Here is a 17,500-nt window from a genome sequence, read left to right on the forward strand (position 1 = left end):
AAACCCGTCACCTGGAAAGTGAGCAAGGAGCGATCCCCTTGGAATTTCCAACAAGTCCTTTTCATGGAATTCGTTAAAAAAAAAGAACATTATAAAATGTCCACGTGTAATCTATGATTTAAAATGTAGCAACCAGGGTTGAAATGCAATCTCATGTGGCTCATATCTCTGAGTTGTAAAAGACGGCGATGTGTATGAAAACATTCACAAGAAAATGAGATGACGCGACGAGATTCAAGACCAAAATAATCCAAATGGCATCTCTAATCGGCCCGTTTCATTGCATTGTTCACATTATATAAGAGCTCTGACGTTAGCATGCAGACGGGGGCGGGGCCTGCTGCAGTTGATACGTCTTCCTTGGTCAAAGTGCTTCAGTGAGTTAAGTGAAGACAGGAAATGTCTTCATCTCCGTAACCTCTCCTGACCTTCACCACAGTTTGTGCTCTCGCCCTTTCTCTTCTCCTTTGCCACAAATGATCCTCCCAATGTCATGGCTTTTCTCAATTTTCCCTTTACTTTTCCTCTCCCAGTATTTAGTCGATTACTCTTTTTTCCTTCTTCAGTATAAACTATCCACAACATCCTGTTAAACACAGTCATCCAGTGGGAGCCCGGTGGTTCACCGGTTAGAGTGCATACCATGAGGGCCCAGTCCTTACCAAGACTGGGGTTTCGATTCCCGTGGTCCTTATCAGAATGTCTTCCCCTCTCTCTCTCTCATACCTTCCTGTCTTTCTCTACAATAAAAATAAAAATCCAGCCCTGAAAGACACAAACACAAAGTGGTTCCTTTGCAACTCATTGTCTGAATGAATCCACTACTTTTCTGCATGCTAGTGTACAGCATGTTGCTCTAGCCGATGGAGCTGTCAGAAGCTGGGTGGGGAGAGCAAGAAGGCTGCCAGATCCTATAGATCAGAGGGATTAGGTGGGTGTATACTGTACTGCTCCTCAGTCCCCTGTCTGCCTTCCCCCAGCAGTAACTAAGCCAGGTTTGACTTCTTATCTGTCAGTCTCGTCGGTGTGCCCTCTTTGGATGAGGTCTGTATCTTCTGGGCGTTGTTTGATGTGCACACACGTCGGCTGATGAGACGTTTATGTGAAGTTTTTTTTTTGCCCGTTGCCTCGTCTCGTTTTCTGATATCGTCTGTGTAGTACGTGCTTCCACATTGTGTCTCTTAATATAGCTGAATTATTGCAGTATTAATAGATGCAAGCGGAGAGAAGAATGATGATAATGCGTAGCTGAATAACATGCAAATCAGAAGTAAATCTGAATTAATCCCCATGCATTAAAATCAGCCGGCAGAGCTCAGGCCAGAGATATGGATCTCTAATCAGATTACCATGTTGTTGTGGCATCATTCATTTGCCATGTTGAGCGTCACCGAATGTTCTGTTAGTACGCCAAATAGATTCACAACGTTGATGGTGAGCTAAACTTAAAACGCAGACTAAAGAATGACCTTGGCTTTGTTTTTTCATGGTTTTGCCCTCCACAAGTGAGGAGAACGTCTTGCGGGGAAACGTTGCCCCCTGGTGGACTTGTCAGAGATGTACACACAAGAAGTACCGGAGATGACTTGGTTCTATAGTGAAGATGTGGCGCCCTCGTGTGTTTTAAATGAAGTATTGCACAGATATTCAGACCGTTGCTTACCACCCTTAAATAAGCTGCTCTTAAGAGAGTATTATGTGTGTTTCATACAAGATGTTTGAATTATTGTTGACGACCAATATTCAACTTCTTAATGAAGAATTGCTTAACTAATTAAGAATTGCTTGTTTAGTCAAAGCAATCGTACAAATGAAACTACTGATATGGTTTATAGGCCAGTAGATAGGAGACATAATGAGGACAGCAATACTAAATCTTCCAATGCTGGTTACCCACATATGGCTTTAAAGTGTGTTTAAATGGTAAGTAAAACCCCAAATCATGAAAACGGTTCCATTTGGGTCACACAAAAGGTTGGTCAACAACACGTATTCCTAAAAAGGAAGTTATAAAATGTATTTAAAAGCAAAATACTAGTACGAATGGAAATATATTAACCATGGGGTTTCAAATCAGTTAAAGGAATACATTCGCCTCCTGCATGAACTGTGCGTAATTGAATAGGCCCGCAGGCCTACACTACTGTATTTTGTTATATTTTATAATGTCATAATGGTGGTACTTGGGGAGACAAATGTATTCTTAGGTGGTACGCGGTATATAGAGTTTGAGAACCACTGTTCAAGCGAGGGTGAAATGGGTTTTGACAACACCCTGGCACTTTCGATATTTGAAACTCGTATGCGGAAGTTCCTCTGCTCAAACATTTATCTTTTTTCTCCCACATTAATTACTGTTTAGCTATCGCACAATGCTGTGTGCATGTTAGAGTCTGAATATATCCTGTGCTAATTAATTACCCTATTCTAATCAGGTATGCATGGTCCAGTCACAAGTGTAACGTGGAATAGTGGGATTCCACTTATCCACAGCCATTGTTACAGAATGGATGTGTGTTCCCGGCACCGACACGCACACTCATCCACTGCTGCTTTTCCATCCGTCACCAAAGCTAATAACAGAAAAGGATCTTATTAATTCTCTTTTTGCCATTGTGCAAGGCTTTTAATCCCTTTTCCCGCTGACCTCGTGACACGACTCCCTCGGCGCGTTCCTCGCTTTCCCAGACAGAGGGGCAGACGCCTCGCTTCTCAGGTGTGAATCGTGCTCCTGGGAACGGCACTCAACAGCACGCCGACCTCACCACGCCGCGGGGGGGGGAGAAACCATGAATGAAATGGGAACGGAAAAATAGATGCATGACTGGAGTTTGTTTGCGCGACTGGGCAAGGTTGAGGAAGAGACAATAACACTATTCAGAATTATTAACACTCATAAATCAAAAAAAGAGTGTGGGTGTTAATAACGTGGGCTTAGCTTTCTTTCTTTCTTTTTTTTACGAGGTAGCTGTGTGATTAATTTCCAACGTGTCAGAGTTTGAGACGACCGGGGCTAGTGTGGTCCTGTCTGCACCATGGGAGCCGGGGGGCTGGGTGGCGGCCTGCCTGTGTGTCTGTCTGGTCGGGTCGTCGGGGCAACCCCACTCATGGATAAGTGGCCCACTGAAACATACCAGGGCCCCGCAGACCTGGGAACACACCCGGGGGGGGCGGGGCCTCAACGTGCGCTAAGCCGACCAATTACACCGCCCCGCTGAAGGCTGTCAGGGAGGATTACAACCAGCGAGGGGTGTGGCCTCACGCAGCTCTACAACCCCTGTGATTGGTTGTTTGTTGTTTATGTTTGGTCACTCTGTGGGCAGTGATGCAGACAGGGAATAATAATAAGCTGCCCTGTAGTGAGAAGGGCAAAAAGTCACAAATTAAAAGATTCACTACTTCCGATGCATTATGTCATTTGTGATATAGATATTTGATTCTTTTCCTATGTGGTTGGTTTCCGACCTGCTGAATGCTTGTATTTACAGGTAGCCACTGGCTTTGTTTAATGACATTAGCTATTGAGCCTAATCTCAGGCTACCATCATGTATATGTTTCCTGTCCTTGTTGCACTCCTGCCTAATTGGGGATGAAATACCAGAGACAAAATGCTAGATCCTACCCCCTAAACAAAATGGCCTGTGGTTTAAAAGAAAACAAAAAGAAACAAACCGATTCCTGTTTTCCTCACGTGGGTCCATCTACAACATCTCATAATCCTCTGAGCGGATCTAAGGACCGGAACGGATCGGACACTTTTCATGTTTCATGTTGATGACCACCAACCCCAAATCTCTTATGGTCGTACGGTCTCATGCTGTACCACCGTGGACTCCGTACCTCACTGCCTCCCCTTGGCATAATGCCACCAGCACCCTCCCTCTCCCTAGCACTCCTGAGTGCCAGATGCCACCTCTCTCTCCCCCTCTCTCTAGGCTGGCCTGGCCGCAAGGCCACTGCCAGCTGGCTGAGTTACCTGAACACCATGGGGGCAATCTGGCCATACCCAGAGGATGAAATGGACTGATACAATTGTGGTTCATATTGTTTTATTTATTTGTTTTTTTATAGATCAATTGATTTAGTACAAGATCAAGTATACAGAGCATCTTCCAGTTCACATGGAACAATAATAGTGGATTAAGAGGACTGAATCGTTAATTCCAGGGAATCCACTCCAGGATTTGAATGTGTCCATTCACTGGCTTGGGAGGGAACAGAGCTCTACACACACGCGCACACACACACACACACACACACACACACACACACACACACACACACACACACACACACACACACACACACACACACACACACACACACACACACACACACACACACACACACACACACACACACACACACACACTCATACCACACACACGCTCTCTATGGGAGGAAGTATAGCCTGCGAGCGACCCAGAGAATATTGCTTAGTGAACAGAGCGAGCGTGAGCGTGTGAGAGAGAGAGAGAGAGAGAGAGAGAGAGAGAGAGAGAGAGAGAGACTGGACAGAGACAAGTTAGCGCGGGTGAACGTGGGGATGAGAGTTGTATATTTTCCTCACATGCATCGTGTGCACCTGAGAGTTTGGATCTTTGCCTCTGAAGCTCCTGTCTGTCTGGTTGAGTGACTGTTTAGGTTGTTTCCCCAACCGCTTCCATGTTGGACATTATTTTGAGTTTTTGGTTTTGAACTGGATCCGTAGAGGTAAAGGCTGCGCGTGAGTGTGTGGCAGAAGTAGTGACTGACTAAGCTGTCATCATTGGTTGGGGACCAAGTTGGTGGGTACGAATGATGTGCTAGATATTTTTAAGGACCTGGTTTACATGGGAGAGCTTTGAATGGTTTCAGTGTGTGCGTGTTTGCATGGGTGTGTTTTGTTTTGATTTGTGTGTGCGTGCCTGTGGCCACTTTTGTCACGGTTTGCATTCCATATTAGTTTTTTGTGTGTGACGTGTGTATATGTTGACTTGTTAGTCTGTGTGTTTCAAAGGGCTTATTGTTTTTATAGTTCCCTAGTTTGGCTGTTTTGTCACTTCTCTAGTTGTTTATGGCGTGTGTGTGTTTCTCTTTCAAATAATCACTGGTGTATGTGTGCTTATTGGACAGTGGCAGCAGTGGGGCGCGTGATGGTGTGTGCATGGGTTTAGTGTGTGTCCCAGAGTGTGCATGTGTGTTTGTGTGGCGGCGGGTGCGTGTGTGTGTGTGTGCTGGGGCGATGTACAGGCGGTCACCCTGTGCCCGAAACAGGGTGCATTTTGACTTCAGTGAGGAGGTCATCAGGCGACTGCACGCCTCCAACCACAGCCATGTTCACAGGTCAGCTATCTGAGACAACCCCCACACACACACACGCACGCACGCACGCACGCACGCACGCACGCACGCACGCACGCACGCACGCACGCACGCACGCACGCACGCACGCACGCACGCACGTACGCGCGTGCGCGCACATAAGTAGACAGTGTATTTACATTATGCAAATGTTCATGTTTTCAGAAAAACAACATGGTTTCACTTCTGTACTGAATAAGGGTGTTTGAGGCTGCCAATGTTGTCCGTCATCTCCTGAACAGTTGTATACTATGATAATCATTTAAAATACTTGCTAGCCATCTTTAAATAATTGTAGATTAAAACGCACATGGAGCAAGGTTTAAGAAAAAGTGTGTGTGTGTGTGTGTGTGTGTGTGTGTGTGTGTGTGTGTGTGTGTGTGTGTGTGTGTGTGTGTGTGTGTGTGTGTGTGTGTGTGTATGTGTGTTCTCATCCATGCACACAACGACATATCTGTGATGACATTTCCTCCCGTAATTGGAAGATCTCTTGCCATTGTCATCCCCTCTCTTAATCTGCTGTTGTCCGTTGTCATTGCGTTTCTAGATAAAAGCTGAAGAGGAGTTTCATATAATGCAGGAATTAACCATGCTGTAGGGCGGTGGGTCACAGCAAGGCTAGAGAATAAATATGTTGCTATTAATCTAAGTGTGTGTTGATTCCATCCTGGCTAAGCTAAAGCTACTAGGCTAAAAGAGTCAGGACAATTAAGGGCTTGGCATTTTACAAGCCTCTGGTGCAGCTTAGTTGCTCTTAAATTTGATGCAGAGAAATATCAGCCGTCTTGCCTGTTGAAGGCTAAGAAGTGGTGCTCTATCAAGTGTTGTATTGTGTCTTTATGTAATGGTATGGTTATAGCTATCTTTTACTCAAGACTACCTACGATATTGAGTTACTAACTATATTTCAGTTTGAACCGACTATTACACCTCAGTTATAACAAAGCATAACAGGAAAACACGTCCTAACTCGCAGAGGTGCAATTTTTTTGTCAAGCTGATGATCAATCTGTGAACCACCGGCTAAGCGCTAGCAGTTGCTGTGCTCTTTGTCTCGTTTCATGTTGAAATGTTAATGATCATATACTGGCATATATCTCGTTTCAATTATGGCAATACACTAAACGCAAGTCTGTACTCCTAGTACTACTGTCCGTTGTGAACTACTATATTGCGTAATATCATCATGTTAATTGATTTTGCCATAATCATGACGTTGTTTGCGTGTAGCTGTAGCAAAGAGGCAAAGTGTGAGCACAAACTTAAAATAGAAAATGCCTTGTAGTGTCGTCGTCCCCTCCCGCCCCTCTTTTAATAGTGTCAGAGTAGATCTTAATCAGGGTAAGAGACATGGTTGGGGTTGGCCCAGGGGGATGTGGGTACTGGAGCCCAGCTGTAGACGCATCAAGCTGTGTGTGGTGTCAGGGTTGTGTGATACGATTTCATGATAAGAAAGTTCTAGAAGTAGGGGGAAAACAAAAAAACAAGAATGTAATGGAGAATAATATGGCAAAGAAAGTACACTTATATTGTTTTTATCCTGGGATATACAGTATGTCTTAACAAACCAACTCTTTAGTAAATTTGCTAGTCCAAACTAAAGTGATTAATCTTTCTCAGGCCCCTTCTCAACCCTTTATCTCACTCTTTCTCACTCTCAATCTAACCTGACATTTCACTGGGGTATACTGTATCTGTCAGTAATCGTGGGAAGAAATGAGAATCATATGAAAACAACTGGTGATTTGAGTCATTTGACAGACGGACACACACACACACACACACACACACACACACACAAAATGACAGACAGACATGAAGGCATGCATAATGGACTTGTGAAAGAACTATAAAGAGCCCATAGATAATTTCCATAGAATGTCTCTGACCAAATATTTGTACTATATAAATCCTCGATTCCTATACCGATCTGGGCTCTGTTGAACTTTAGGTACAATCCTAAGGAGTTCAAGTGCTGTACATCAACATCAGGCTTTGGCGGGTTGAGTGGGAGGGGATAGTTTATTTGTAAGGGTTGGCCTATTGATGTAGCCACTTGTGGTTTTGTGAGGTAGGAAGAGAGTCTTGCTGGGAAAGTAGACGTGATAGAACAGGCTTCTGAAGGGGAAATGATCATTTGTAAAAATTCTTAGTCTTAATTACCGGTTCAACTTTTGTTGTGCATCATGGTTAACTACCACAGAGATCTGTGTAATTTTCTTATAAATTACATTACATTTTATGTATTTTTTGATAAAATAATGTTCATTATTTTATTTATGCTCACCATTTATTTTAGTTCTGAGGAAGTACAGTGACATACTCTGAAAAAGACATGGAAAATATCTGTTATTTACGAGCACATGGCATGCTTTTTGCGCTGTTAACTGTCACTGTCAGAGTCTCTCTCTCTCTCTCTCTCTCTCTCTCTCTCTCTCTCTCTCTCTCTCTCTCTCTCTCTCTCTCTCTCTCTCTCTCTCTCTGCCTCTCCCCTTTCCCCTCTTTCCCTCTCCTCTCCTCATCTCTCTTGTTCTCCCTCCCTCACTTGCTCTCTCCACCCTCTCTCTTCTTCTCTCTCCCTCCCTCAGTCCCCCCATCTCTCTCTCTTTCCCACCGTCTTCATCCCTTTCTGTCTGTCTGTGTCTTCTTCACATCATCGTTGTCCAATGTCTTCCATCCCTTTATTCAATGTGAGGGTTTCTAGTCTTCCCACCGTAAACAATCCTTAATAATAATTAAAAATAATCTGCTAGGTGGGCTTGTACCTAAACATGCAGGACTGAATGACTTGGGACAAGTCCTGATTGCATTTACTGGCCTATTTTCTTTGAATAGTCTCTGTGGCTGTGGAGATCATAGAGCCCGGATTTTACAATTCTATATTCTGCTGTGCTGCAAATTCCGTGTTTTTTGTTGGTTTTGTTGGTTTTTGACTTGAGATCTGACCTATTTAAGGTGTAAAACGAGAGTTCCCAGGGGCTGTTTGAATATAGGCCTCACTGAGCTATTTACCTGCAATATTATGATGGAAATGGCGCAGTGCAGTCCTTCTAAGGGTATTTAATCGACAGCTTTCTAATCATCAAAATGTCAGTTTAATTGGCTGATATACTTGGTTTGCCCTGGGTTTAGTAGATTTGGTTTATATCACAGTACTTGTTAAATTATGAGGCTAGTTGTGTACTAGACCGGTTCTAGTACTGGGCCAGTTGAAGTATTATGCTAGTTTTTTGTACTAGACCAGTTCTAGTACTGGACTAGTTTTAGTACTGGACTAGTTGTTGTACTGGACCAGTTCTAGTACAGGACCAGTTGTGGTGATTGGGTTTGGCCTCTTTTTTATTTTACGTTCAAGATTGTTAACATTGCAAGAATAATGGAACGCTGGTGAATAAGGGAATTTCTGTTAAACACGCAGGCTAGGGATAAACAGCAGAGGTAACCATGGCACCCGGTTCTATGCTGCCAGACAGACACTCTGCAGTTTATTCTCATTCAAAGACCAACAGGAAGACAGTCATCCAACTAAAGGCACGCATACACGACACACACACACACACGCACACGCACACAAACACACACACACACACACACACACACACACACACACACACACACACACACACACACACACACACACACACACATTACACACACACTATACAAACACATTTTACACACATTTTTTCCGAAACGTCTGGTTTACGAATTTGGCTAGTGTCTCAGTGTGTTTACATTATTGCTGCACGAATGTGTTATGGTTATAAACCGTATCAGTAGTTATAATCTGCTCTCTCTGCTTCTTACTCATTCCCGTCGTCATTTTGGCTAATCCTGTCCCCTAAACCCCTTCCAATGCAGGCAATGCATCAATATATGTGTCATCATGACGTACTGTGCTCCCACATTAAAGTGCTAATCCTTAAGGATTATCAAAGTAAAGCCCACCATATTTCATACTTTCACATTGTTTTTGTTTGTCTAAAGGGCCACAAAATGTGTCAAGCTACATTGGATGTGGCAGATTTCACAAATAGGAACAATTAAACACCCAGCAACTCAATACCAGCAAAACTCCACAATTATAAGCAGCTAGACCCAGTTTGTTACACTATGACGGAAACTCTGAGCTCTGCCGTTTAAGAGCAGACATTAACGCACGTGCGTGGCCACATTTCTAACACACGCCTTGATATATTTCATTCCTTAAGAACATAAACTCATCCATTTTTACTCTACTTCCCATCTTGCTGAGTCAGAGCAGAACCATCCAAACAGGACGCATATCCATGGCGACAGACAGGACGTAGACCTGCTCGAGCATCAATCCATAAGGGAAAGTGTCAAAGGGCTGTGCTGGTTGGTAGCGACGGTGACGACTGTTTGTTGCCGCAGCTGGAAGGAAAGGAGCGATGCTATTGTTCCAGTGGAGGGATACGGGTGTCACTTCTGTGGAAGTGTCCTCTTAAGGAGGTGTGGCTGGACACAGATCTGAACCACAGGGGGATTCCACAGAATCTCGTCGTATTTTCGTGTAATGTCTACGTGCTCTCTGTTTTTTGTGCAATATATGTCTGTATGTCAGGGCTCCCTTGAAAAAGAGGCTAAAGGTCTCAATGGGACTCACAGGGATAAATATAAATAAATAAATAAATAGGATCCGTCCTGTGTCTCACTTCTTACACCAAGTGATCACTGTCACCTCTCTCTCTTTATCTCTCCCTTGCTCTCTCTTTCTCCCTCCTCTCTCTGTCTCTATCCCAAGGTTTTCATTCTGGCCTTTCTTTCGCTGTGAGCGTGTGTGCGTGCGTGCGTGCGTGCATGTGTGTCTGTGACGTAACCTTATTCCGAGTCTCATTTAGCTCCGCCCTTGGTAGACCAATCAGGAGAGCGTGCCATACTATAGTCAGGTCAGTGAGTCCGAGGCGGCATAAATGGTAAATGGACTGCAATTATACAGCGCCTTTCTAACCACAAGCGCTTTACAATTATTGCCCAACATTCACCCATTCATGCACACCGTCACACACCGACTACGGTGTCAGCACAACCACGACAACCAGCTCGTCGGTGGGGTGAGGGGTCTCACTCATGGGACACCTCGACACCCAGCTAGGAGGAGCAGGGGATCGAACTTGCGACCTTCCAGTCGCCAGTCGAGCCACTCTGCCTCCTCAGCCGATGCTGCCGAGTCAGTGTGGCGCCGTCGAAGCTAGTGGGAGTTCAGAGGAGGCCGTGAAGGGTGTGCTGCTGCTGAGGAGGATGCGCTACGAGACTTGGTTCTGGGTAAAAGTGTAACGCGGCCGGGTCAGGGGCAACAGGATGACTACGTGGCTACGCTCTGTGCTCTGACCCAACACGGTCACTGGAAAGACGCAGTGAATAGATTAATCGTTGAAATAACATAATGCAATTGGCTTTCAATGGATTTATCAAAGGTTGGGGATTTTCAAATATATAGGTAGATTGATGCTCATAGTTAAACTGGCAGAGAAATTGTCCCAACTAGCTGTGAATGGTTCAGTTTTGTTTTCATGCGAGGATAACTTCCTGTATGCTCGCAGACTGGGGCCCCGAATATCCTTTTGATGGTGCGACTCACGCACAGGAATACACCCGCACACTCTCAGGCTGTCTTTCCTTTGCTCTCCTCGCACACACACACACACACACACACACACACACACACACACACACACACACACACACACACACACACACACACACACACACACACACACACACACACACGCAAATACACACACTAACACACACAGGAACACACACACACAGACACATACACACAGACGTGCGTCAAAAGACTCTGTGACGCACACGTTTACACGTTGTCAAATCCCTGCCTGTCCCAGTAAACATGTCATTCCATCAGCGTGTTTCATACTGGCCAAATCCTGCTATGGAGGATTTGACCTCTGCTGGATTAACGTTGCGCTCTCATCCTCTCGCTCATCTAGGAGCAGGACTCCTCTCTCAGCTTGAGGAGGGGGAGCATAGTGTGGCTACAGACACCCCCTTATGTCACTTCCTGTTCTCAATACTTTACAGGGACTTGGAACTGAACCATCGTTCCCACTGCAGGCGTGGTGGTGTGTATGGGAGGGTGCCACACTTTGGTTCTACTAGGGGTCTCGCCAAACATCAAATGCTCCTTTTCAACAGCTTTAATCTGTTAAATGTTTCTTTGGCATCGGCTTCATTTTTCTGCAAGTTTCTAAATCTGAATTCTCTCACATTGGATTCCTGTGTGCTAGAGTAGACCACATCCCGAGGTGGTCAGGCATGCACTGTGATCAGACTGCCTGTGTGTGTGGACAGCGATAAGCTCAATGTAGGCAGACATTGAGAGATAAACCACAAGACACTGTGGGACTCAGGTGATCATGTCTTTAGTAACCCAGACTGAACCCAGACTGTGAATATCTGTTGAATGTCGAATATCTTAGAAAATACAACATTTGAACTGCATAAGCCACCATTGAGATTTATATAATGCACCAACCACAGCAGCACTTTTCTGCTCTGCATTTGACTTTCAGTTTTGATGGGGGACTGTTATTTTTTTTAAATCTTGTCAAGTCACATAAGGAACTCGCAAGCCTACATGCAAGTCACTAAACGTTGCAGACAAACCTATTTTGCAAAGTGCATGACTGCGCAATTGTGAAGGCTTTAGACTATTGAATAGCATTCTAAACAGCAAGAACAACATAAGGGCTTCTCTTTCACTCAGTGGAATTATTTTACCAGGAAGTATTTTTTTGCGGGGAAGTGACATCCGTAACCCAGACGCGGCCACAGAGTTCGCTGTCAAGTGTCAAGTGCAGACTTTAGTCCTGTGTTCCGACCTTGCAAATCTGATAACAAAAGTCGCATTGAAACAGCAAGTGCAACCCAGGCTTTTCGACAGTGGACGTTTGACAGGGTTGAACTATTATGGCCTCTTGTGGTATTTTATATGGATGGGTTACAATTGCAGAAGTCTACCGTTCTGCGGTCATGCTCAGCAGTACGTCATTTTATACTTACTCTTCTTACTTATATTTATACCTTATGCAGTTCCTTACTGTCGCTCCTTGTATGGGCCCTTGTTTCTGGGTGGTAAGTACTGTGAGGCTTTTGGAGAGGGGGAGGGGGGGAACCTCTGGCCCAGAAAAACGGCAACCATCATCCAAGTCACGAGGGAGTCATAAGACCTCTTGAACCCAGTATTGCTGCCCAACCTTAAGGGGGGTGCTACGGTGGGTCTTGGTCCAATTTCTGGCGGAGGAGCCGAGTGTTCATAATAAATATGCAGTATGGGTGTCTACTTTGGCTTTGTGTTCGAGGAAGAGGGTCTTGTGTGTTAAGCCCTATAAAGTTTGATGAGTTGGAGGCGGATTTCCATAACTTTGTTTTGTTTTGTAGAGCAATGTATGAGCACCTCTTCCTTAGAGAAGGAAAGGCCATTGTTAAAAAAAGACCACTGCCCTCATTCCAGTTCTGCTGCATCTGGCGGGCCAGTCTGTGCTAACCGTGACATGGCCTGCAGAGCTGATGCCCACTGTGTCTCCAGATCCTTATGCAACGCTGGATTACTACTAGATATCGCACCTCTCTGGACACACACACCGCTATGCCATACGGTGCACAATTACCAGGATAGGCATTCATCCGGGTCCGTTAGCTGCATCATTTGTTCATGGTTCTTCCTCTCGCTTCTTTCCACTCCCTAGTATGTCTGACACACACAAGCACACTTTTGGTAGATAAGTAAAGCTCTTCATGTTGAGGTCCTGATTTGAGGATTATTCATGTGCTATGAGTCTTTTCCTTGAAAGAGTTGCTTTTGGGCACATTTTGACAGTAATTGGGATGTCCTCTAGGGCTGTAATGCTGACAGTCTGAGGTGAGGGGAGAAACAGTGTCTAGCGAGGTCCCATCTGCCTGGGCTGCAGAGATAGAGGCCGGCCAGGCGGCCATAGGCACGTGGAGCACGTGATCGCAACCCACAGCGAACTATTAGTGGAATGACCCCAGGACCGTACACGCAGTTAACCATGCAATGTATCAAGGAGACACGCAAGCATACATGAACACAACAAGAGAGACACACAAACACAAGATGCTCAAATCGGAACACACTGCTAAAAGTCCACGTGTAGTAAACCACAAACGATTGTGTGTACGTGTGTGGATTCCTTGTCTTTCAAAAAATCTTCCCTTAAATCCGTGTGTGTGATGATTCGGGTCATTCATTCCTTGATAACACTGTGTTTCTCATTTAAGTAACACACATGCAGATTATGATAATTATTGGGATTTGATGTGATGATTATGAATTATTAATCTGATATCAAATGGCCGAATTTTTTATGGGTTTTAAAAAACAACCACTCTCAGTTCCCCTCTATGCTAAACCAACGGTGTGTATCACTCTGGTAGCTACATATGTCAAAGAAAACCAACCTGGCCTCACATGCATCCGCTCCCAGCACAGCACACGTCATCCAGCCTGTTAGGGGGGGGGGGCGAACATAATCGACGGCCTTATGCGTGGCCTGTGCTATCGTATCGTCTTCCCTCTCCTCCTCCCTTCCCCCTTTCTGTTTCCTCCTCTCGGAGGTTGTTTTCATCACAGAGGGAGTCGCTGCCAAGAGTCAGCCTGCCCTCGCTCGCCGTGTCATCTCAAGCGAGAGAGCTGTTGCGTCCAAAGTTTTAATTGCACACAATTAAAAAGTGTCTTTTGGGTGTTAGGAAGACGTTTGCTTAGAATCTACGCGGCACAGCATTCAAACCATACGCTGACTGACAGAATAGATAGGGCAGGATGTTGGGAGGGTTCAAACCCCCCAAGCCGAAAAAAGGTTACTGGGTTTGATCACCGATTTCATTGACATACGTGTAAGTAAGGTTGGCGTATTGTGAAGAGAGAGAGAGCAGAAAAAATATATATAATCAAGCAAACAAAACCTGCCTCCCTCTTTGCTGTGGTTCTCCGCAAATGGGTTGCATTTGAAGCACCTCTGATTGACAGGAAACATGTATTTCCCCTGACAATACAAGGGAAGCGATGCTCTGATTGGTAATAAATTTGCCGGAACCAGTCTAAAACATAACGTTCTCAAGGAACCTAGTCGACTCTAAACCAACATTCACGCAGTGCAATTTACTTCCTAAAAACTGAGGGATGGCTCCAGCATTCCTCACAAATGAGTTGACACTCTCATTATAGCTCTTAAAGGTCACCTGCCGCAACTTTGAATGGCCTGTGTCTGACATCAACGAGAGCTGCTCTGGACGAACGTGCCTGCCGTGCTGAGCGACCTGACACTGTGCCCCCCTCTGTGTTCCGCTGCAGCTTCGACGTGGAGAATGGCCCCTCTGTGGGCTGCAGCCCGCTGGACGCCCAGGTGTCCCCGGGCTCGGGGCTGGTCCTCCACACCAACTTCCCCGGACACAGCCAGCGGAGGGAGTCCTTCCTCTACCGCTCCGACAGCGACTATGACCTTTCGCCCAAGTCCATGTCCCGCAACTCCTCCATCGCCTCGGAGATGTAGGCAACACACGTGCACACGCGCGCACGCACGCACGCACGCACGCACGCACGCACGCACGCACGCACGCACGCACGCACGCACGCACGCACGCACGCACGCACGCACGCACGCACGCACGCACGCGCGCACGCACGCGCGCACGCACGCGCGCACGCGCGCACGCACACACACACACATACATAAACATAACACATACACACACACACACACACATTAACACATGCATATTCATTCGTTCATTTATTCAATCAGAGACACTCCTTCCGTCCCCATTTTTAAATCTAGGCTCAAAACACACCTCTTCTCCCTGGCCTTTCCTCCCCTTTATGTTGTTATTTTTATGTTTTTCATGTACTGTCAACTTTAATGTTTGCATATACGTCAGGCATATAAAGTGCTCTGTGCTCTTTTATATGCCGTTGTTTGCGGCATGTACGGCACTTTTGGCCAGTAAAAACTGTTTTTAAATGTGCCTTACAAATACATTTTACTTACTTACATACATACATACATACATACAGACACAAAAACACTTGCACACACACACACACACACAAACACACACACATGGAGTATATACAAGAACACTTGCGCACACACACATGCACTACATACAAACACACTTGCGCACCAACTCATGCAGTTCGGACAAACACACTTGCGCAATCAGACACGCAGTACATGCATACAAACACACTCACGCACGCATATAAATACACACACACACACACAAACACACACATATCGTAAGTAGCGTACACTAAATATGCGTACTAAATAAATGCGATTACATAAATTGCATAAAATAAGTACAATGTACACAGACGCTCTGATACGGATTAATTTGTACATTACATGTCACCCTGGACATCTTCATAATGGATGTTTCGTTCAGGGTGACGTATGAAAACATCTGAACCTATCCTCAGGGATGGAATTTAATCCACTCAATCCTCAAGAGTCAATCCATTTCCGTCTATTTCTGAGAGGCCTCTGAGTAATGTCATAAATAAAAACTCATAAGCCCGGTTCACATCCCAATACATAACCACATTTGGGCAGAAGTAGCAGAACTTTGTCCTTCTTTGGGCTCCACCTTTGATAGGATCAACAGAACAAAAGATATAACTGCTAAAAGCTTTTATTAATCGTTTTGTTATTTGATGTTCTTTTTTATAGTCTCATGTAATTTTAAGTCGAACAACCGCTGGCTATGGGGTTGTTAGGGTAGCAGTGGTGTAGAATGTTGTTCCTCAGAGAGGGAAGGAAGTAGACATCGAAATCTTTATCTGCCTTCTGGAGAAAGAACGGTTTAAGTTTCAACTACTGACGTAAAATACAAACTAAACAGTGAAGGTCATCGACTCCTTTTGAGGTCCTTTTGATTAGCAAAGCTCGTCAGACTTAAGTCAATAATAATGTCTGCTGATTTGATAACTTCTGTCTCACAAGGTGGAAGAAAGCTGACTTGCACACACACACACACACTCTCACTCACACACACACACACGCACACACACACACGCGCACACGCACACACACACACACACACACACACACACACACACACACACACACACACACACACACACACACACACACACACACTACATGAAAACATGTACTGAATTTGGAGGGGTATCATTCGGTAACGATAAGTTTTGCTTGCTCATTGTCCTTCTGACCTCAGCCACGTTGGCAGCAATAAACACACAAGCACAAACCAAAACCTGGTCTGGCCCTACAGTCTGGTATTTGGTATTTATCCTTTGTACTTTTTCTGTCTCTCTCCCTCTCTGTCTCTCCCTATATGTATCTCCCTTTCTGTCTCTCTGTCTCTCTCTCTCTCTCGCTCTCTCTCTCTCTCTCTCTCTCTCTCTCTCTCTCTCTCTCTCTCTCTCTCTCTCTGTCTATCCGTCTCTCTGTCACTCTCTCTATCTCTATGTCTTTCTGTCTCTCTCCCTCTCTGTCTCTCCCTATATGTATCTCCCTCTCTGTCTCTCTGTCTCTCTCTCTCTCCGTCTCTCTCTATTCGTCTCTCTGTCTCTCTCTCTATCTCTCTGTCTCTCTCTCTCTTTCTATCTTTCTCAGTGTCCCCCTCTCTCTTGCTGTAGTTAGGGTTACAGTTAGCTTATATATCGCAGTAACCGAAACACATTCTTGATGGGACTGAATGGAAGTTGCCTTCCCAGCAATGTCACAGAATGGGTTTGATCTGTCGATTTCATCTGCCACTAAGTTCTCAGTATCAGCTCTCAGTATGCCTCAGTGCATCAGCCGTGTGCTTCTTGTGGTACTTCTGCTAGTACTACTAATATTGTACCCCTCATGTTCCGCTGTTTATTGTGCTTGTCCAAAACAGACACGGGGACGACCTGATCGTCACGCCTTTTGCTCAGGTAAATATCTCCCTGTCCCCGCCCTGAAACACACTATACACATTCATCTATTGAACATCTATTGTTACGGACTATACATGTTCATGTATTATAATACACTATACACACTCATCTACTGAACATCTATTGTAACACGCTATACAGATTCATCTATTGTAACATGCTATACACACTCATCTACTGAACATCTATTGTAACAC

At 45.0% G+C, this 17,500-nt stretch overlaps 1 protein-coding gene across 1 annotated transcript in view; it reads left to right on the top strand.

Moving 5' to 3' along the window:
* pde4ba (phosphodiesterase 4B, cAMP-specific a) overlaps window positions 1-17,500 on the top strand; it is a 98,600-nt gene that overhangs the window by 61,332 nt on the left and 19,768 nt on the right. The window contains exons 4-5 of the mRNA XM_060066284.1: window positions 14,703-14,897; window positions 17,264-17,300. Coding sequence (XP_059922267.1) covers window positions 14,703-14,897; window positions 17,264-17,300 — 232 coding nt within the window. The remainder of the gene's footprint in view (window positions 1-14,702; window positions 14,898-17,263; window positions 17,301-17,500) is intronic.

This window comes from Gadus macrocephalus, chromosome 12 (genome assembly GCF_031168955.1).
Source record: "Gadus macrocephalus chromosome 12, ASM3116895v1".
NCBI lineage: Eukaryota > Metazoa > Chordata > Actinopteri > Gadiformes > Gadidae > Gadus > Gadus macrocephalus.